General features: G+C 33.3%; 1 protein-coding gene across 1 annotated transcript in view; it reads right to left on the bottom strand.

Annotated features, from left to right (window-relative positions):
• Positions 1–23069, bottom strand: part of PIK3C2G (phosphatidylinositol-4-phosphate 3-kinase catalytic subunit type 2 gamma) — a 392208-nt gene that overhangs the window by 329297 nt on the left and 39842 nt on the right. Inside the window, 2 exon segments of the mRNA XM_077170217.1 lie at positions 12895–13009; positions 17740–17897. Of these exon segments, the coding sequence (XP_077026332.1) occupies positions 12895–13009; positions 17740–17897 (273 nt within the window).

The following is a 23069-nucleotide window of genomic DNA, read 5'->3' as shown; positions in this document are numbered from 1 at the left end:
GATAAAGGTCAGTGATATGTTGTTTCTCTCAACTAATGTTCCTCAAATTTATTATTTTGCTTTCAGGGAATCCAAGAATAGAAACGATTAAATTTCATGACTTGGAGGGACAAGAACAAGATAAGTTTTAAAACTAAGGCTTACAGTGGTTAGCAAAGAAGGGTCATACTTTTGAACAAAGACCTTCTTTGGGCCAGAAATTTTCTACCAATGGCTTCTACTTAGTAGGGAACTAGACCTAAGAGACCTAAAACTTTCCATCTAAGTGCTTCATTTATGTTTAACACTTCCCTCTAACATCACCCTTCCTCACTTGAATGTGGTTGTACTCCTTTATACAGGTAGTACACGTCCTTCATGTTTTTTTTTTCTCTTTGGTGCATGGTCTGGGAATGAGCCCAGGTCTCATGCCACATCCTTTTTTTTTTTTTTGCATGAGCAGGCACCGGGAAACAAACCCAGGTCTCCAGCATGGCAGGCAAGAACTCTATCTGCTGAGTCACCATGGCCCGTCCATCCTTTGTTTTTAAAACAAAAATAATGACATTGAATATGTTGCAATGTTTTAGTTCCCTAAACCTGCTGGAATGCAATATCCCAGAAATGGTTGGCTTTTATAAAGGAGATTTATCAAGTTAAAAGTTTACAGTTCTAAGGACACAAAATGTCCAAACTAAGGTATCCAGAGAAAGATACCTTGATTCAAGAAAGGCCACTATCTGTCACATGGGAAGGCACATGGCTGGTGTCTGCATCCTCTCCTGTCTTCTGCCTTCAAATGGCTCTCTCAGCCCTTGTGGATCCCTTGGCTTATGGCTCACTTAGCATTTTACGGGAAGGCACATGGTGATGTATGCTGGACCCTACATCTCCAAACCTCTATGTCTAGGCATCTGCTCTCTCTTTGGCACTCCAAATGCCTGTGTCGATGTCCCTTCTCAGCTTTCTCTAAAACGTTTCCCCTTTAAAAAGACTCCAGGAAACTAATCCAGATCCACCTTAAATGAATAGAATCTCAATTCCATCTAATCAAAAGGTCACACCTACAATTGGGTGCATCACATCTCCATTAGTAATCTAATCAAAAGGGCCACACCCACTATTGAGTGGGTCAATCTCCATGGAAACAATCTGATCAAAGGTCTCACCCTGAACAATAGTTCTGGCCCCACAAGATTGGATCAGGATTGAAAGAAAATGGCTTTTCTAGGGCATGTAACAGTTTCAAACTATTACATACAAGGAAGTTTTTATCTACATAAAATTTATTTTATAACTCCCAAATTTGTAATGTCTTCTCTACTAATCTCTGCCATCACAAAGGACAATTAAGTAATAGCACAGCAATCTATATAAATGAAGTTATCTAAGACAGAGAGTCAATATGGAAGAAAAATAACAGTGAAGCTGGAGCATTGTATCCTTTGCAAAAATGTGGATTGAGCTCCAGAGAGTTCTTTCTAGAGTGTAGTGTGCAAAATTTGTAAGAAAGTCAGCATTTCAGAAGATAAAAAATTTTATTCCTCTCAAGGTTTCATTATTTTCCCTACAAAATTCCAGAAGGAAAACATTAAATGAGGCTTTGCTAATACAAAACTTCAAGAACTAAGATTAAATCATCACACTTAAGCCTTAGTAAGGTGATACTGGCTAGTTGAAATACTATGTAATTGAGAAATTCTCAAATAGCTGATTGCTTCATTTTCTTTAAGAAAAACAGGGCACGAGGTTATTTAATTATCAATTAATTCAAAATTTTAGGTAGATTTAATAGCTTTTAAAAATAAATGATACTTTTGAATAATAAAATAATTTGGGTGGGCCATGGTGGCTCAGCAGGCCGAGTTCCCGCCTGCCATGCCAGAGATCAGGGTTTGATTCCCAGTGCCAGTTCATTAAAAAAAACAAAGCAAAACAAAAACTTCACAGGTGCATACTGTCTATTGTAGTTCTAGGTATGATGAGATTAAATTATGCAACTATGTTCAGTTCTGGCTTGCTTTCTCTTGGAAAAATCATTTAACAGCTTTGTGATTCCTTTTATCACATCTGTTGGTTAATGATGCTTGCACAATTCACCTTTTTAGAAAACTTGGAGCTGAGATATGCTATAATTTTTAAATATAGATTTTTATAATAAATAACCTTTATTTAGTACAAGTTCTGTCTTTGCAGAACCGCTGTAGGATGATGACATAAACAGAGTATCCACACGTTAGGGTATGTGTCCTACTATAGAGTTATGGAATTAGAGTGAAATGGCAGTATGCACGGTGACTTTTTTTTTTTTTTAGTTAGCTCCCTATTAAAGATAGAATCCAAAGTTAATTCTAAAATTTTAGGGAAAGCACTTTGAAAGAGGTCTAAAAACTAAATTTAAAGAACTCAATATAATTTTAATGAATACTTAACAGAACTCATTTTCATTATTATGCAAAACTTCAAAGTTATGATATATTCTTTCTTATTCTCTCACGTGGTTCTATGTTTCTATAAATGGAGGAGTGAAGTTATGCAAAAGAGAAATGCACCTTAATCTATCTCATTGCTTAAAGTCAAGTCTAAAAAGGTATGACAGATATGAATCTTTAGACTGTTCTGAATATGTTGAAAATAATCAATTTGTTCACATTTGCTAAATGAAATCCTTAATTGCACTGAGGAAAAAGACCTATGTTTTTTCTAGGAATACATGCAACCTTGTTTCTACTGCAAATGAATATTTTCTATTACCTTTGAACTGTATATGTTTGTCTTTTATTCCAAATTACAATCAAATGCTTAAACAATAAATTAATACATATTATCACGGGATACCCAGGATTTTTTCTGTAATTACAGGTTTTTCTTAATAAAATTATAAGAAAATTTTAGGAAAAGGGACAATTTTTTTTTTCAAGAAAGTAAATAAACACAATTTATAATGAGCTAAAAAATAAGAAAAAATAAGCATTTCCCATTTCCTCCAGCAGCTTTAAGAGCCACCGTGATTGTAAGGGACAATTTTTGAAGAAGAGTTTCTCACTCTAATAAAATACATACAAAATGTACCCTTATACTATCTCTCCCTTCATCTAAAGAAATTTGGGAGGGAGAAAGAGGACTCCTAAATAGATAGCCAGATCAGTCTAATCAATGCTCATAATGAATAAAGATACAGATACTACCTTGTTATTCTAAATTTAAAAATATATTTATGACCATTTCAAAGTAAGCCTTTCAAATAGTGTATGATTTCCCTTCATACTTTTTTTTCAGTATGTTGGGGTAGTATGATTCATTTTTAACAGACAATTAAATAATAAAGGGGAGTTTTGTTTTGTTTTGTTTTTTCTTAAATCAAATATTTAGAGTCTGGCCATAGCTGTAAGCAATGAACCCAAGCAGAATTTCCATGAGAGATCATTCAGTTTCTCCTTAGGAGACACTTGTGGTTTGCTACCAGTAAATGCACTCAGGACTTATTCAGAGATGATTGTTAATGCAGTACATTTTAATGTTTTACACAGCAGCTGATAAAGATAATTGGTTTTAAGTTGAATTAGAAATTAATATTTACAGCACAAATTTTTTTGAAAGTAGTAATTCAATCTTTAATCACTTACTGCTGTTTTATAAACAAGAGAATAACCCAGAGGGGGGAAACCAGTCAGTTCCCCCAGTCCCTATTTCCCCAGGCAATTGTCAGTAGCACAATTTTTGAAAGAAGAAAGCACTCAAATCATATAGGTTAGAATAAACTGCATTCCTAATAGACATTGGGCTAGGGAATAAGGGACAGGATTGTGAAATATCATTATATTCGTATATTATAAGGATATTGAAGAAGGAAAACAGAAAACTCATGTGAGATGGTTACAGGTCTGGGAAAGGTACAAACTTTGCTATTCCCAGGAATGGGGGAGATGAATGGTCTTTCTATTCTCCATTTTTTCTCTGTGCTGCACCAAGTAAGGAAGAAAGGTTGAGTTCTTGTCCTCAGTGCTGCTGCTGGATAAGTTCAGGGGAATCTTGTCTACTGGAAAGTAATGGGAAATGGGTTTGCCGAGGGCACCATTTGGGGGCTAGAGAACCCTGAGCATGATGGAAGATGTTAATGTTTTGAACGAACACAATTGTTTCTATTCTTCTGTTAGTTCCATACTTTAATCTGTTCTGACTCTAATGTGCTGGTTCACTATTCCATACTTCATACTGTTGACAGTTTTGTATTAAGCTACCATATATGTCAAAACTGATAAAGTTCCTGTTCTCTTTGTTTAAAAAACATTTTATTATTTAAAAATTTTGCCTTGCAAGCAGTTCTGAAGAGAATACTGAGTTAATGAAAAGTATTTGATATAAATGAAGCACCTGGAGGGTACAAGAGGTCAGGACCTTCTCTTTCTTGAGAAGAGTTATGGAGAGACATTCAAGTGAGTGCCTGCTATTTCTTGACATTTAACAAGGGAGAGGGAAAGCAACAGCAAGAGTGAGTCCCAGACAAAGAGAGATGTGGGAAGGAGGCGGGGGTAGGGTGGGGGGTGGGAATAAGAAAGTCATGAAATATTTCAATTGAGAGAAAAAGTTTATTATACCAAATTAGGATGCATGGTAAATTAACTGCAAGAATAACATAGCTGAATTATGAAAAAGGATATCTTGGTTTGCTAAGTTATCTTTCTTAATTTTGCAATAAGTTGCTAAATATAAACATCTTAATTGCTTTGTTGGTTAGACTCAACATTTATATAATGCATTACTGTTCTGGGAAAGTGTGTAATTTTTTTTCCTTTGTGAGAGTATAAATTCTTAGGCCATTAATATCTCAATATCTTGCTGCTTGAAGTGTAGGTCCAGCAGTGAAGACATGACTTGGGAACTTTTTAGAAATGCAGAGTCTCAGGCCCTACCCCAGATCTGAATTCACAACTGCATCAGAATGTGTATCTTATGATTGAAGGTCCCCAGATGATTTGTATGTCATTAAAGTTGAAAAACACTGCTCTGAGATATTTATATAAATGTAAATACATGTGTAACTGTAAGCATTAAAGACTTACATAGTTATGTTCATTTACATTTCCAGGATTTTAAGTATTACTTTATTACCACAATAAAAGATAGTTTATTAAAATAACAAAATATGATTTAAGGAGTAAATATGAAGTAGAGACCCATGTACATGTCATTGGCAAAGCTCTGAAGCAAAGTTCCCTGACCATTGATATTTTAATTGCAATGGCAAAGAGTTTTAGATAAATCTTCAAAACTTGTTTCATTAAGTAGCTACTTATTGTGACTATTTCAACAGATAGACAATCTGGAAGAAAAGTTGACGAGAAACTGCAAGAACAGCAAATAAATATAATTTTGTCTTTATTTTCTTTGAACAGATTAAGAAACAGTTCTAATAACATAAAAGGAACTCAAAATGAAGAAAAATTTGCCACAGCATTCTACAGAACCAAACAGTGATTTGGGGGAAAATTCTTTGCTACTTCTTAGTTTATCACCTTGTAAGAAGTACATAATATTTTTACTTTATTTAGACCCATGCTTTATAAGAACTCAAAGCAATCTATATATCATGAAAAGACTTGTGGAGGTTTAATGAAAATTTTACATTAGATGATCAAAAGGTAATCCTAGCAGCCACATTTTTTAAGAAGGACAAATATATTAAAAATTAAAATTTAAAAAGAAAAAATTTTAAGTTGAGTTTAACTCAGCAAGAGTCATGTCTCCAATAATGGACAAACTTTTAAAAATATTATTCATGTGCTTATTTTAAACAGTCTCAAAAGTCCTCAAGGAAAATTAATATTTGTCTGATCAGAAATTTGGAAACGTCATTTAAAGGCCACCTTCAATGATTATGATGTATCTTCAGTTAAATCATAACTGAACTTTTCTTAAAGATTATTTTTAAAAAATTTAAATATATCAAAAATGAGTGCGATGGTGGCTCAGTGGCAGAATTCTTACTTGCCATGCCAGAGACCCAGGTTTGATTCCTGGTGCCTGCCCTTGCAAAAACAAACAAGCAAGCAAACAAACAAACAAAAAACAAAGAAAACGAGTGCTCTATGCTTTCTCTTCCTTATATTTAACCTAAATGATGTATGTTAAATAGTAAACTCCTGTTTACTGGATAAATATAAAGGCATTTTCTCTAATAAACATTACCTTGTAATTTTTTTGTTTCCAGGTGGCCTTCGGCCTGTAGGAAGCCTTGTTGTAGCATGGAAAGACTATGGATTTTGGAGTTATCCTGAATCTGCTGCTTCCACCTTTTATGATCATTAGCAAATCACATAATTTCTCTTAGGCTCGCCATTCCCATCAGTAAAATGGGAATAATCATGGTTTTCTTACCCAAGAATGAATGGCAATACATATGACAAACTAAGCCCATCGAGACTTTTAATGAGTGAAGTATATTTTATTGTTATTATTCTTATCTCTGCCAATTCCTTAAGCTCTCCTACTTTCATCAGAAGTCCAATTTTCTAAAAGTACAGTGAACTTTCTATTATTAAAAAATATATATTTGTATTCATATTCATTTACGCTCTTGCCAGTCTTTCTCACTGGGAAGAGAACTCTTCCGTCCAAAGACTGGTAACCTCTTCATCTGTATTCTTGATCCTTTTTCCTCCCTCTCCACTGGCAATTTCCCTTCAGTTTATGAACATTTTTCAAATCTGTCTTTATCAACAACCCCCTGAATCTCAATCCAAATCTTCTCAGCATCAAAAATCAAGTCTTGGGCGGGCCGCGGTGGCTCAGCGGGCAAAGTGCTTGCCTGCTATGCCGGAGGACCTCGGTTCGATTCCCGGCCCCAGCCCATGTAACAAAAACGGAGAAACGGAATACAATAAAACAAGAAAATGTTTAAAAGATGTTTCCCTTTCTTCCTTCCTTCCTTCCTTCTATCCTTCCTTCCTTCTCTCTGTCTTTCCTTAAAAAAAAAAAATAAAAAAAATAAAAAAATAAAAAAATCAAGTCTTTTCCCTGGGTTTTACCACATACTACTGAGCAAGTACCCTGCATTTGTGTTTTTATTAACCTTGCATTCTCTTTAGCTCACTGCAATCTTGCTTTTTTTCTCCTCTATCACTTTACTACAATTACTTTGACTTGACAAGTTACTTGCCACCAAATAACTTCCTTATTGATAAATTTAATGGTGACTTTTCAATCCTCATCTAATATTATCTATTTACTGTATTTAATGTTATGGTCACTTCATATTTGAAACTTTCTTTTTCTTTGTTACGAAATACTCATTTATCCGAAGTGTCATATATTATTGATTGCTCTTTCTTAATTTTCTTTTCTGCTCCTCTTCATCCTTCTATCCTATAAATGTTAATGTTCTCAGGATTCTTTACTTTGTTTTGTTTCCTATATGATCTCACCTATTTCTAAGGGTTTCACGTCCTCTTAAAAACTGTTGATTTCCCAATCTATACCAGTTTTCCTAATATCTGATACTCTCTCTCTCTCTTTCTCTCTCTCACACACACACACACACACATCCCCTTAGGCACTCAAGTACTCAACATTCTCAGACTAGGTTAATGATTTTGCCACCTGTTCTAGTTTGCTAGCTGCTGGAATGCAATATACCAGAAACAGAATGGCTTTTTTTAAAAGGGGAATTTAATCAGTTGCTAGTTTACAGTTCCAAGGCTAAGAAAACGTCACAATTAAAACAAGTGTATAGAAATGTCCAACGAAGGCATCCAGGGAAAGATAACCTTGGTTCAAGAAGGCTGATGAAGTTCAGGGTTTCTCTCTCAAGTGAGAAGGCACATGGCAAACGCAGTCACAGTTTCTCTCTTGGCTGGAAGGGCACATGGCAAGCAAGGCATCATCTACTAGCTTTCTCTCCTGGTTTTCTGTTTCATGAAGCTCCCAGGGAGGGATTTTTCTTCTTCAACTCCAAAGGTTGCTGGCTAGTGGGCTCTCTGCTTCTTGTGGCATATATCGTTCTTCTCCGGCTCTCTCTTTCATTCTCCAAAATGTCTCCTCTTTTATAGGACTCCAGAAACTTATCAAGACCCACCCAAATGGGTGGAGACATGTCATCACCTAATCCAGTTTAACAACCACTCTTGATTAAATCACATCTCCAGGGAGATGATCTGATCACAGTTTCAAAGATACAGTATTGATCAGGGATTATTCTGCCTTTATGAAATGGGACTTAGATTAAAACATGGCTTTTCTAGGGGACATTCATCCTTTCAAACCAGCACATCACCCCACCCCCACCAAAACTTCTGTTTCTTTGAGATCTGTATGCCTTTTGTTAACTTCAACATCAGCAGTCATCACTTCATACCTCCCCCTCCCATGCAATCTCATATATTTAGTCACCAAATTCTGTTAAACCACTTTAAAAGATCTTGAATTTCATGTCTACTGTTTAGCCCACTGCTGCTAATTCAATGCAGACCCTGTCAATTTTTGTTTCTTCAGCAATCATTTCCTCACTGTATTCTATAGCTATCTCTTAGCAGAGATTTTTATTCACACTGACATTTAAATTCTTCACCAAAAGGGAATTTATTTTCTTAATTTCCTGATAACAAGAAAATACCGTGTCTATTGAACAAATTTTATAAATGAAGAAATGAATAAATGTTACCTGTATCATAGCTCTTTTTTGAGCTGTAAACTATTCTAATATTTTAGCATATAGGATTTCTTTTTTTTTTCCAAAAGGAAAGATACGTACTCAAAAAAAAATTAAAGTACAGACATTGTAAGTTTGTTCCAGACCATCACAATAAAGTAAATGTCACAATAAAGCAAGTCATACAATTTTTTTGGTTTTCCAGTGCATATAAAAGTTATGTTTACACTGTACTGCAGTCTATCAAGTGTGCAACAACATTATGTCTAAAAAAATAATGTGTATGTCTTAATTAAAATGTGACACAGAGAAATGAATTGAGCACAGGCTGTTGGAAAAATGGTGCCAATGCACTTGTCCAACACAGGGTTGCTATAAACCTTCAGTTTGTAAAAAACTCACTTTTGTGAAGCACAGTCAAGTACAATAATATGAGATGTGACTATATTAACATGTGGTTTGAAAATACATCTTTTTACTTTTGAAACTATAATGCATGTTTCAATATCAAAAGATCCTTTGTTATTTTGCAGTATAACTTCCATGCCATATTTTAATTAAATTATGTTCCATAGTCTATTTAACACTATTTAGAGCTACTGTTGGTGTTTAGCTTTTTCCCTTTTTAATCATTAAAGAAACATGCCATAGAGAATATCTTTATATCTAAATCTTTTTATGTAATTATGATTGTTCCCTTAGAAATATATGTAGAAACAAAATTGTCGAAACAGAGTGTATGAACGTTAATAAAAGCTTTTTATACATTTTAACAAAATTACTTTCAGCTAGTACTGGTTCAATTTATATTCACAACAGCTGTTTGGAGAGTTCATTTTTTTCCATCAAGTTTCATCATAAATATTTTGACAATTTGAATAGCAAGCATGGCATTTCATAGCTTTAATTACACATTTATTATTAGTTATACTAAATTCCTCAAATATCCTTTGCCCCTTTGAATTGCTATCCAGATTCTTAGCCTGTTTTTCTGTTGATAATTGCTTTAAAAAGTGAAATTTTACACGAATCTTGCATATTCTAAGGCCCATTAATATTTTAATAAATATTACATATTTCTTTCCTCAGTATTAATCCTTTAAACGCTAGTTGATTATTGAGTTTTCTGTGAACCATTTCCTTATTCTTCTGCTTTTATTTGTGTTATGCTACACGTATCATTAAAGTTGCCATTGGAACCATTTTAAAGTGCACGATTCAGGGGCATCAAGTGCATTCTACACTTGATGCCAATTTTCACCAGCCCAAATGGAAACCCTTTGCCCATTAGGCAATCATTCCCCACAATCCACTCCTTCCAGTCCTGGACAATCAACAATATGCTTTCTGTCTCTATAGGGATTTGCCTACTTTGGAAATTCTATGAAAATGGAATTAATCAATATGTGGCCTTTTGTGACTGGCTCTTGCACTTAGCATAATATTTTCAAGGTTCATCTGCCCTTATAACAAGTACCTTGCTGCTTTTTTGTGGCTGAATAATGTTCTGTTATATGAGTGTACCACATTTTGCTTATCCGTTCACTTGATGGACATTTAGGTTTTCTCTACCTTTTGTCTACTGTGAATAATGTTGCTATGAACATTTATGTACACATTTCTGTTTGAACACCTGTTTTCAATTATTCTCCATGTATACCTAGGAGTGGAATTGCTGGCTAATATGGTAATTCTATGTTTAACTTGTTAAGCACATTTCTTTATTTTTGCACTTAATCCCCCTCTCCTCTGTGATCTAAAGACAATTTGTTTATATTAATACTGTCATTACCATCGTGCATTATACTAATAGATTACATAAGTATATGGATTCATTAAGCAAGAAAAAGGGCAGTGATTATATAGAAATTATCTTTGTATTTTCGGTGTTTAACCACATGCTTTGAACATACGTGGTGCTCAGTAAATTTTGAATGGCACTATTAGGATTTCCTCATTCCTACTCTTGCAAACCCTTCAAACCTGCATACATTTTTCACCCTATACTCAGCATGAATAACTCTTAGCCATTTCCTATATTCTGTCTCAAGTACTTGTATAGTACTTGTTAAAAAGCCAGACCTTTGGAGGTAACCAAACTTAGGTTTGAATTCAGGCTTCACTCTACCAGTTTTATAGCTCTGTGATCTTGAATAAAACCTCATATTTGATATTGGTAAATATGGATTATTTTATTATCTACCTCATGAATATGTTATGGTCTTGGATGGCTACCCAATATTAGGTAAGCAAAAATTAGCACTTAATAAATGGCAATTATTATTATCATTGCAACCTGTTAGTTGACTATCCAGATGAAATATACTAACATAACTGTTAGATTCTAAATTATGATGTGCTGCATTTTTAATTTGTTATATATTACTTGTGTGCCCTATATACAAATTGTGACTAGATTTCCAAGTCTTTAACAACATATTTTTAAACAAATAAATTTTAAAAATCTGATGATTAGTATATATTCCTTTAGATGTTAGAAAGAGCAGTAATGAATATTCTGCTGATTAAAATAGATCATATTAATACAGGTAAGCTTACTCTCAAATAGCAAACAAAGCCATGAATATATATATATATCCTTCAGTATCCTACAGGAAATAAATGGCTATATTTAATGTATACCAACAGTTGGCAACTTTCTTATCTTAATAAAACCCAGGTGAATGATTTTTAATAGAAATAACTGGCTAGGAAAACATTTTAGCGCTCTATTATGCTTTACTTAATGGAAATAAGAAAAAAATAAAACAGTCTGCATAAACTTTTTAGCAGTCAGTAATTGAACTACCTCATTATGGATGAGTTATTTATTTGAAACTGTACTTAAGTCAAGGTCTGTTGTAAATTTTCTTCATTTATACTTTTTCAAGTTTCTATCTCTTCAACAAAACTGCTTTCTGGATGATATGTCCTAGTGCTAAAACTAAATGTAAATATATGATAGTTTTTCTCATATATTGGATCAAATATTTTGGCATCAAAGACCAGATTTACATTTGAAGACTTGCATTGAGAGATGAGGTTTAGCGTGAAGTCATTATAAGATTACATCTACTAAAGTATTCTCCTTTAATGATTGAATATAACATCAAATTGGATGTCAGGAATGGTTATCAGCCTAGAAATGCAGGCATTAATAGGTCTAAGTAAACAAGACAATAGAAACAGGGACTATCTGTAGGTTTAGAGTAACAAAATTTCTTCGATTTCATATAAATATTTATTATTTTGCTATTATAACTGGGAACACAAAAAGGGAAAAACCAGTCTTAAAAATTTCTCACAATTAGCACTGTCCTTTTGAAGGTAGGATTTTCTGATAAAAGCATGGTCAAATTCACCAAATTACTCACAAGATATTTTCAAGTACACTCCTGGTGCAATAACAGTGATGATGGGAGTCTAGGAAGAAACATTTTTATTTCTCGAATCTGTTGTCAATCTTTAGATACTGTAGAAGGGCAAAGAGAATCTACTTTATTGAATATTTTAGTCTTTATTCTGTACTACTTAGGATATCTATGAAATATAGGCAAGAAATATTTCCTTTCATAAGGCTATATTATACTTCCAAGGCTAAGCTCTAGAATTGAAAGGACGTTGGTTACAGTAGTACACAGAGAGAGGTGTGTTTTCAATGAAATAAGTATTTGTAATTGACTCATATGAGAAAAGATATTTCAAGTTGTTTTAATAAGTCACAGGATTTGCCTAATAAAGAAATCAAGAAGGTGTTTAAAGCTTATTCTTTTATGAGAAAGCTGTAATGTTGACACGCATATCCCTTACAATTTCTAAAAATTAGTCTTTATTCAACATATTAATAAACTTACTCATTACAAAAGCATTTCTTTCCTTAGTCTTTCCTGAGTCTTAGGATTTGTTACAGGTAAGATAATCAACTTATCATTCTTTGCCCAAAACTTTCTCAGTTTCAAAACTGAAAGTCCCATGTTCTGGAAATCCTCTCTGTCCCAGACAAACTGAGGAGGTTGGTCACTGTAGTCACAGATCACTTAAATACCTTTGACATAAATACCCATAATACAAAATAAAACCCAATGATAAAACTCTGAATATGAATCATAAAACTTCAAATTCACCTTAACATGGGCAAACCTGATTTAATTATGCTGGTTTTAAGAGGATAATGTTTGTCCAAAATCTGCTTAGAGGAAAAAAAGCAGTGTTGCTTAACATATAAAGGTTATAACAATGGTAAAAATTTACCTTAATGAGATACTTACTTCTGTAAAAATTCTTCAGAACCACATATACGTAGAAGATGATCTTTGGGTAAGAACTGGTCATTTGTATAAAAATGTAGAATTTCTGCCATTAGGTCTTTGACAAGATAATTAGCTAAAACAAAGGTGAATAATAAAAGCTAATATGAGCTTATTATATACTGGCTGAAAAAAAGTTTTTGAGTACAAAAAAATAATAAGCACATCAAGAACTACTGTGACTGCCCAGCTCCATCAAGAGGAATTAAAATAAGATGCAGCTCATTCATTTGTCTGGCTAGCTTTGGTGATGTTTTTGAAAATGTTTGCCTTTCTTTCTGATTTCTGTTTTCATGTAACAGAACTAGGTGCTGTATTATTTATGTTAAAATTATTATGCGCGTTGTACCTCTGTATAGAAGGTATTCTTTCCACTTTCTATTTAAATGGAACCTCATTTCCAGGAGTTCCACATGAATTTTTAAAAGATTATGAATTAACTGGAATACATATTTTCAGATAATTTATATTAAAGGGCTAATTCATGCTGTGATATTAAGACAATGCTACAATTGGCATCTGCTTATTAAGGCTCTGTAGCTAAGACCTAGAAATAGTACAGGTTTCATCACATTTTAATTGATTTACTTGGATGAATTATTTCAACTCTGACAGTTTTCTCATCTGTTACTTCTTTTGGAAATCTGCAATGAGGCTAACATAAAGAAATATGCACAAATGTGTCAAATTATAAAGTGTTATATAATTGAAAATCATTACTGGGACATAATATCAGTACTGATACTAATAAAAGCAGCTACTATTTTACTAAGCACTTTCTTTCCTAAGTGTTTTATATTTCTTATCTTGCCTTCTCTTGATTATAGTACCTGTCACATAAGTATTATATCCCAAGCTATCTATACAGATGAACTGACTAATTTTCAGAGAGGCTATGTGAATTGGTAGAGGTTGCACAGTGAGTGATAGATAACCAGGCATCTAACCCAGTTCTGTCACACTCCAAAGCATGTGTTCTTAATGATTCTACATCTCCACAATGTTTTTTCTATCATTCACATGTAAGAATCATCCAAGTTTCTATCTTAAACAACATTATAGGAACTCAATGAACACGTCTCTGCTTATTCCACCTCCTTATCTGGAAGCCAAACCATGAGCATACTGTAGAGTAAAGTCACTTATCCCATTCCATGAGCTCCCCTTTTAAATTCTTACATGCTATGTCATTTAATATTGGCCAGAACCATGCTGACTTGATACAGTAATATTTGTCTATGAAATAATTTCCTAATTTAAAATGATAGATATCACAGGATACTGATTCTATATCTATGTGCCCATGTTCTGAATGTGATCTTTTGGTTTCAGCCCATGGAAGCAACTGCAGAAAATCATATGGAGAATGCTTAGCAAGTGAGAGGACAAACTTTCTAGCCATTTGTCCTCTCCTACATTGGTTTCTCTTTATATGTGTCATCATATATGTGTCATCATTACTTCAAGCTCAGCATGTCTAAACTGAAATAGAACATAGCACACTGGAAATGTTCAATTGCCTTAGCATAAATTGAGTGTTGTCTACAGTTATGTGTGGCAGACAATGCATGTTTACTGCTATACATTTTGAGTTTCTTAGCCTAAACTGGCTAAGAAAAAGTAGTACAAGCGATATTGCTGGAGCTGCCACAAAGCAATAAATGAAGAGTATAATGCTGGATTTAGCAATGTAGGTTTTATGGTGGATCAAAAGGCCATCAAAGAAATGGGTGGAGGGGGGAAATGGTAAAGATGATCAGGGAATCAAAGATTCGTTAAAGTCCTTTAACATTATAGACAGTATCTTGAACATATTCTAGTTTGGGAAAATTAACCAATCATAGTATAAATTGAAGTTAGAAGAAAATATGGCCAAATGTGTAATTGTGATTATAAATAGAGTTTTGATGAGAAGGGGAGAGTATTGCCAGTATGTAACGGCAGGAAAATATCTCCAAGAACACTAATACACTTAACTAATTTGGCCCTACCATTTCCAAGACTTAACCCCTGTGCTAAATGGATATGCATGAAATGGTTTCATTGTTAAAATATTTTTCTACTTTACATGGAAAACCTATCATTTCTAGCCATTTGTCCTCTCCTACATTGGTCTTATATCTCCTCATACCTGTTTCTCTTTATATGTGTCATCATTAACTCAAACTCAGCATGTCTAAACTGAAAGCATTATATTTCCTCCTGACGCTAATGCTTAAGAGTCTGAATTAAACTTCCTGTACATATTGTAAGCCAACAAGTACTGTGGTTTCTTTAAAATGTATTTTATACTTGTGTTTTTATTTTCGCACTTGATCTAATACTTTTCCTAATTTGTTTAGTTTCCCACTCCAACCTGGCCCTTCTCACTCTGTTGAACATACTGCCTTTCACATTGAAAAGGCAGAAGTCCATTTGAACTTCCTTAATTATGCTCTGTACCTCAACTTCTAGTATTTCACCCATCTTTTTCTATCCCTTTATAACTCATTTGAGAGGCAAGTAGTAAATATGTGAAGAGTATACTCTTCACAAAATCTTATATGTTTAATTGTGATCCTTATTCCTGCCATGGGGTCCAGTTTCATCAATTAAACTTCTTTCTTTTATACATCCAATGCCCCCATCCCTCTAAAGATGGTTTTCCATTTTCTTAAATACATTCGCTTCCCAATAAATTGTCTCCTTTCCATCTCTTCAAGCTACTATCCTTCCTTTTACCTTCCCTTTACTGCTAAACTTCTTTAAAGAGGAGATAATTTCTCCACCCAGTTCTTAATTATTCTTTAATCCCTTGCAAACTGACCTGTATTTCCTATACTTTGCTAAAAAAATTACAGCCTCCTAATTACCATTTCTAACCATTGATCATCTAAGCTCAGAAGGGAGTTGAAAGTAAAGATATTGGCTCTTAGAGCGAGTTTGGAGTTGGAAGTAGGAATCGGGAATCACGTTCAAAGAAGTGGAAGCTCAAGATCATGGAACAAAGAATTCCTTGTTCAAAACACCACTCCACCCTAGGGACTTTCCTCACCCTTGAGGAACAGCATTGTCCGTGAAGAAATCCCTTCACACATCTTCTTTTTACTCATTTAAATCTCGTATAGCTTTAACTAAGATTTCAGCAGTAGGTTCTAATTTTATAGAAATCTTTTATAATAGCCACTTCAGAATTTTGTTCTATGAAGTGTATCTGTAGTACTATTAAAACACTAATATAAGTGTAACCTGCTCTGTATGTCTTGATAAATGTGTCTTTCCTTTTCTTCCACATCATTCTTCTCCCGGCCCTTTTCCCCTTCCTCTTTCTAATCTTCCTTCTCCTCTTTTTTAACGCTTTTGAGGATTTGAACTTCTCTTTGACATTTTGCATTACTTACTATAAATGAAATGACCCAATTACTTTTATAGAAATTTCTTATAAAAGTAATACATGATCTCTGGCTTTCCAAATTTAACAAAGGGACATCCAACTAGAGAGGCTGGAAATTTAAGACTGTAGCTTGGAACAATAGAAGTGGTATCCTTAGCTCATGGTTATTCCCTTTTCTCCAGCAACTGAAGCCAGCATGGCCTAGACGACTGATAATCTGATTGGATCAAGGTGCAAAGCCTTTCATCTGGGTTGAACAATTCAAATCCTGTTTTAAAAAAATGGATATTGGATCCAATAGAGAGATTGAATATGTATTTAGGTGACTAGCCAAATAGGACATATGCTAGAAGGAAAGGACATCGGCTATCCATGTGCTCTGGAGAAGCAAAGGAGCGGAGTCAGCAAAGAGTAAGCGATGCACAGGAAGCAGTTATAGACAGAGGAGGTGAGGGGAGAGGCATAAAGGAATTTTGGACTGCTTGTTCAACTGTGCTTTTAGTACATTCTTAACTCTTTCCTGAGTTCCTATTCTTAAATTCTATAACAAATCCACGTATTCTTACAATGTTATTTTCTATTTAAGTCAGCAGATGTTGGCTCATTAGTTGCAAACCAGGTCCTAACTAAAATATCAAGCATCCCATTTTGCTTGTATGTGTAGTCATTTGCACAGATTCAGGGCCTTGAATCAAATAAGAAAGAAACAGAAAAATTATAATAATAATAATGATGATGATTTCATAAAATAAAGTATGTATCGGATCCTGTATGAGGAACCAAGAACTTTGATATTTAGAAACTTACTTAGTAGCAATTATATATTGTTTCAAGAAGTAATACTGCTTTGTCAAATAGTGGACTTTAAAGAAATAAGAATCACCTGGTGAGTTTGATAAGCTGCAGATGGCTGAAATCGACTCTCAGACTCCAATTCAATAGGTGTCCTAACGCTGCTGGCTCCATGGCACAAGGCCAGCGGAAACAAAGACTTTGGGGATCGATGCCTGCTCTATCTCACACTTCATTTATATTGGAATGAAATAGCTGTTCCTAATGAATAGGAATAGCCATTTTGTGTGTTTGTATATATGTGTGTGCATGTGTATATATATATAAAACTATGATTTAGAACCTTTTTGAAATTCAGTTTTTGTATGCTAAATCTTGCTATACATGTCACTAAATATTTCACAGCAGGAAAATAAGGTGTCCTATGGTGAGTTAGGGAAAGAGAGTTCTTGAAGACAATAGCTGCTCCCCACCCCCCAAGAGTTAACAAAAGGCTCCCTTCTGTTTTTCTTCTTATTTCACTTCAGGGCAAAACAGTATCTAATAATGCTGCTTTTAATAATTTCAGCCTGTGGACTCAAGGCTGTGTCGCTTCCAACAGTTTTGTGTAGATTTTTATACTTATTTATAAGTTTGCTTACCATATGGCATAAAATGAAGTAGTTGGGTTGAGCTCTCAGTATAAATATTTATATTAAACTTGGTATTAGAAAAGAGCTGATATGGAAATGCTGTAGTTATGCTCCAGATCTTCCCAGAATTGGAATTAATGTCTGCCGCATGATATATTTCTCTTATTCTGAAAAATATATGTGAGAAAAATATTTAGGACAAGACTGCAAGATTTGATTTGAATAATACTGCCCACAATATAATTGTAGGAAATATCATTCAGTTTTTTGCTATAGAAAATTTCAAATGTGAAAAAAAAAAAATAGCAGTTGGTTTGTGTTATGGGGCCATTAGCTCTTCCAGACTGTCAGGTATAACAATCATACCAAGCACGAGTGTAAAGTACTGTTCTTTAGACATTCTCAAGCACACTTCATTTGAAGCAACACATTGACCTACATGAAACATAAAAATTGACTCAAACAATGATGACTTGCTTCATTTACATTACTTTTGATACTGAGTCCCTCTCCCTGGATTTCTCTTGTGCCTAACTTTCTTAAATCGGAAGTCACTCATCTTGATTGAGAGATTTGGGAATATTCTCCTGTATTTGTCATATTGGTAAAACATCATTCTTGATTCTCCACTTTCTTTAACTTAACTTATTGGATTTTAAACCAGTAATTGAGTTTGTTAGTCATATATACACTCTGAGTGTATATATATAATATATATATATTTGGTAAATAAGTCAAATAGTTGCCCAATAATTTATCCCTTTGAAGCTAGAAACCTTGGATTTGAATCCTGTTGTTTCCATCTAGGCATATAGTAGTCTGGGACAAGTTATTTGACTGGTTTCTTTTGCCCAAAAGAGGTATTAATATTTACTTCGTGGGTTCATAGTGAGAACTAAAAGAGAATAGGCACGTAAAATACTTTTGCCATGTGTACAGCAATAGACATATGTAAAGTATCATAATGATCATTATCTATTATTATAAAGGAATCCTTGCAATTCCATGTTTCATACTTTCATATAGAATGAAACATAAATCTACTAGCTACTAGATATTTTAAATGCTTTCGAAAAAAATGCTTTTGATGGTGACTATGAAATCTTTTGTAACATTAATTACACAGACATCAAACTTCTAACTGCCCCTTCTAAAGTGGAAAATTATACCTTCTGTATTGATATATCTTTGGAAATCACTGTATTTTTACTTATTTGTGTAGTCTGAAGTAATGCCAGCTCATTGAAGTAGCTCCATCTCTATTCCCTTAAATGTCAAGGAAACATCCCCATCTTGAGGGCCCTGACTAATGGATAAATGTATATTCGCCCAGTGGGCCTGACATGCATCAGGATCACATTGTTAAAATACAGATTGCTGGGTCCCCTCCCCAGAGTTTCTGAATCAGTAGGTGCATGCAGGGTTCCCCAAACTAATGCTGCTGCTGCTCTCCTAGAATTTCAGCTTGAGAGCCAGATTCGGGGCCACTGATAAGGGCCATTCTCTGGTTTCAACATCAAGTTGAAAACTTTCCCTCGTTATACCCTACGACAAAGGTCTGGACTGAAATTCTAGGCTGAAGAACTTGATGATTTAGCATTCACCATCTGATATGATATTACTCAATGCACACAAGATTTCAGCTACAATCATTTTGGGGAGTTACATTTAAAATTAAATTTATGATTCATTCTTTCTTGAAATCCTTGCTGAGCATCTACTGTAGGTCAGAAACTTTCACAGACTATAGCATTTTATCATTTTTTTTTTTACTGAAATATGACTCATTTCTTAAAAGATATGGCTTAAAAGTATGCCATAGGAATCCACACACAATGAATTAGGAAACGTCTTTAAGAAGGGTGTAAAGAGCAAGTTAATTTATTTAGGTATGGTTATTTAAATTTTAGGAGAAAAGATGATGCAACTGGGTGTATAATTGTATGTATAAGCTTTCCAGTGTTTTGGAGAGCCTCTTATGAAACTTGTCTTTCAAATTCAATTTGGTCCTCTTTTAAATTTAGAGCCCTGGTCAGTCACTAGCACATAGTATGTCCTCAAAAAAAAATTTGTGATTGAGTAAGCAATGTGCTTGTGAGTGAGTACAAAATAGGTATGCATATATATATATATATATATATATATATATATACAACAATTTTCTAAGAAAAAGTGAGTATTAGTTAACAAAATTAGTTAGTAAAAGCCATTATGGAAAACCAAGGGAAGTGTGTAGATATTCTTTTCACTATTCCAAAGTTTATTATTGTTTTTTGTTTGTTTTAGTTCTCATAGCTATTCTGATGAAACCATTGAGATAATTGCATTGAAGAGTTTAGATACGCTTTGAATGACTGACAAAACATCCTTTATAAAATGTTTTCCTGTCACTACTGGACTCACAGTAGTATTTCACTTAAGAGTCTTATGTTAAAAAAATAAGAGTGGCAAGAGGGGCTAGTAATAAGTGTTTGGTCAATGAGATTACCCAGAGTGAAATACTGTGGTACTAAGATAGCTATTTATGTTTGGGAGGTAAGAATAACTGCATCTTAAATTTAAAGTGGCAAGTTTCTGGCAATACTTGTCAGCTTTTCCAATGAGTAGCTTAGTCCTGAAAGAATCAATACTGACACCTTTAAAGATTCTAATTTGGAATACAAAATGGTATTTTAATTTTTCTTCTGTGAAATAGAGCAAATAATTAAAGAATGAATATTTCATCCATCTGAAACAGTTCGTAATTTTGTGTGTGTGGTTTTTCAATCCTTCCAATTGGTTGCAAATTTTTGAGGGAGGGATGTTGCTTTTTTGTCTGTTTTAAACTTGAGTATTTCCCATATGTGTAGTAGTTACTAGGCACAAATTAATGATTAAAATGATTGATTCAAAATTTTCATCCTAAATGATCATTTAGTAGAAAACTGAAGCTGATAAGTAAACAAAAGTATATTTATTTGGATAGTTATTATATATATAAAACAAAAGCCATAAATGGGGAAAAAAAACACGAAAGCAGTTTAAAATGTCAGTGCATTCTTTTTTCTAGAATTTCAGGAACTTTCACGATAGAAACTATGGCATTATGTACGTTTTAATCGCTAATGAAGAATGGATCATTCAAAAAGTCATCTATCGTCATATCATAAGTTCATTTTTAGATTGGCAAAAAGCAAATTTTCTGGCAGGGGGTAGGTGATGTTTCTTATAATATTCCCTATTTGTTCCTCATTAGCAAAGACCATGCATTTGTTCAATATTCTGGCAGCCCATTCAAGATAAGATAGCGCTATTAAGAGGAAGGCATTCTGATTTCAAAAAGAATATAAGTAGAAGGAAAAATCTGTATTAATCTGGGGCTGAGCCAGAGTTGTTAATATCATTAAGTAGGAGATGAATTTCCTACAAACCCAACTACCAATAAACAGCAAGGGCAAGTCTTAATTTGTGACATTTTCAATGTTAACCAAATTTGCAAGAAAAAATAGCACAAACAACAAAATCTCAGCAGCTGATTAATAAGTTAATTTGTAGAAAATTTATATTTTTTACTGTATTAAAAATTTTAAAGATTTGACATTTTAAATCCAAATATTAGTCAGAGTTCAGTGATGTAAAAATAACATATTATCCAGATAGAAATTTCAAAGTTTAATAAAATAGCCATACTCACTCTTTTACTTTATCACAAAAGGAAATCAAACTCCTATTGCTACCTTGAGAGACTTCAACAATCTGAATGGAACAATCTTTAAGCTTAAAAAAAAATAACATTGAACTGTCAAATTAGTATACTTTGGTTTAAGGAGAAGATTAATACAACTCTATAATTTTATCCTGTTTTAATGATTCATTCAGATTTTAAATTTTTTTTAGATTTTTAATTGAAGTGCTATTTACATATAGAGAAATATATAGGTTGTAAGCATATAAACTGAACTTTGAGGAATGCATAAAACTGTGGAATCAATACCTTAATAAAAATATAAAATATTTCCATCATTTAAAAACATTACCTCACATCCACTTCAGTCAATCTCTATTCTTATTTGGCAACTAAATAATTATTATTGAGACTTCCATCACAATAAATTAATAGTTTGTGCTCTTTTGTTTCAGGCTTCTTGTGCTGACATTATTTTATAATATATAAGATTATCCGTATGGTTACATTATTTTTTGTTGCTGAGTAGTTGCATTCCATTGTGTGAATATTCCACAATTTGTTTATCCACTTTTTAGTTGAAAGATAGGTAGGTTATTAACTTTTTCATGTTGTAAAGAAAACTGTTACTAACATTTATGTACATGTCTTTGTGTGGATGTTTCATTTTCTGAGGATAAATCTGTAAAATTTTAAGTCACCGAGTATGCATATAATTAGCTTAAAAAAAAAAACTGCCAAAGAGTTTTCTAAAACCAAAATCCCCTGGCTAAAATAGACTTTGCCTTTTATAGATGCTCCTGGGTTCAAATTGCCAATATTCTGTTAAGGATTTTTTTTTTTCTGTTAACAAGGGTTATTTATACGTAATTTTCATTTCTTATAATATTTTGTCAGGTTTTGATATCAGAATTATACTGGCCGATCCAATCCTAAATTCTGAAAGACTTCAAGTAAAATTGGTCTTGTATCTTTAAATATTTGGTAGAGCCAATTAGTGAAAGCATCTGGGCTTAAAGTTTTATTGGTTGGAATATTTCAAACACATATTCAATTTCTCCAGTAGGTATGTGGCAATTCAGGTTTTCTATATCTTATTTTTTCAGTTTTGTCTTCTAGAAATGCCCATTTCTTCTAAGGTATTGAATCTAATTGTAAATAGTTGCCTTATTATGTCACTGTATGTAAGATCTACAGTGATAGCTCCTTTTTAATTATTTTTTAATTTTTTCATTTATTTAGTTTTTGCATGGGCAGGCACCAGGAATCAAACCCGGGTCTCAGGCATGGCAGGCAAAAACTCTGCCTGCTGAGCCACTGTGGCCCGCCCCTCTTTTATTTTTGATACTGGTAATTTGTGTTTTCATCTTTTTTCTTGATCATTCTTTTCAATGAATTATCAATGTTATAATTATTTCCAAATAATTAAATTTTGACCTTGTTAATGATCTAATATGTTTTACTCTTTCCTTGATTTCACCTTTTATATCTATTTATTCTCTTCTATTTCTTGTGTTTAGTATGCTCTTCTTTATCTCAATTTCTATAGAGGACATTTGATAATTTTTCCAGGTATTTTTCTATTATTGATATCTAATTGTGATTTTTTAATTTGTTGCCACAGAACATATTTTATAATATTTCAATCTTTTAAAATCTTTGAGACTTATTATAT

This window comes from Tamandua tetradactyla, chromosome 7, assembly GCF_023851605.1.
Source record: "Tamandua tetradactyla isolate mTamTet1 chromosome 7, mTamTet1.pri, whole genome shotgun sequence".
Classification (NCBI taxonomy): Eukaryota; Metazoa; Chordata; class Mammalia; order Pilosa; family Myrmecophagidae; genus Tamandua; species Tamandua tetradactyla.
This window is presented reverse-complemented; position numbering and strand designations above follow the sequence as displayed.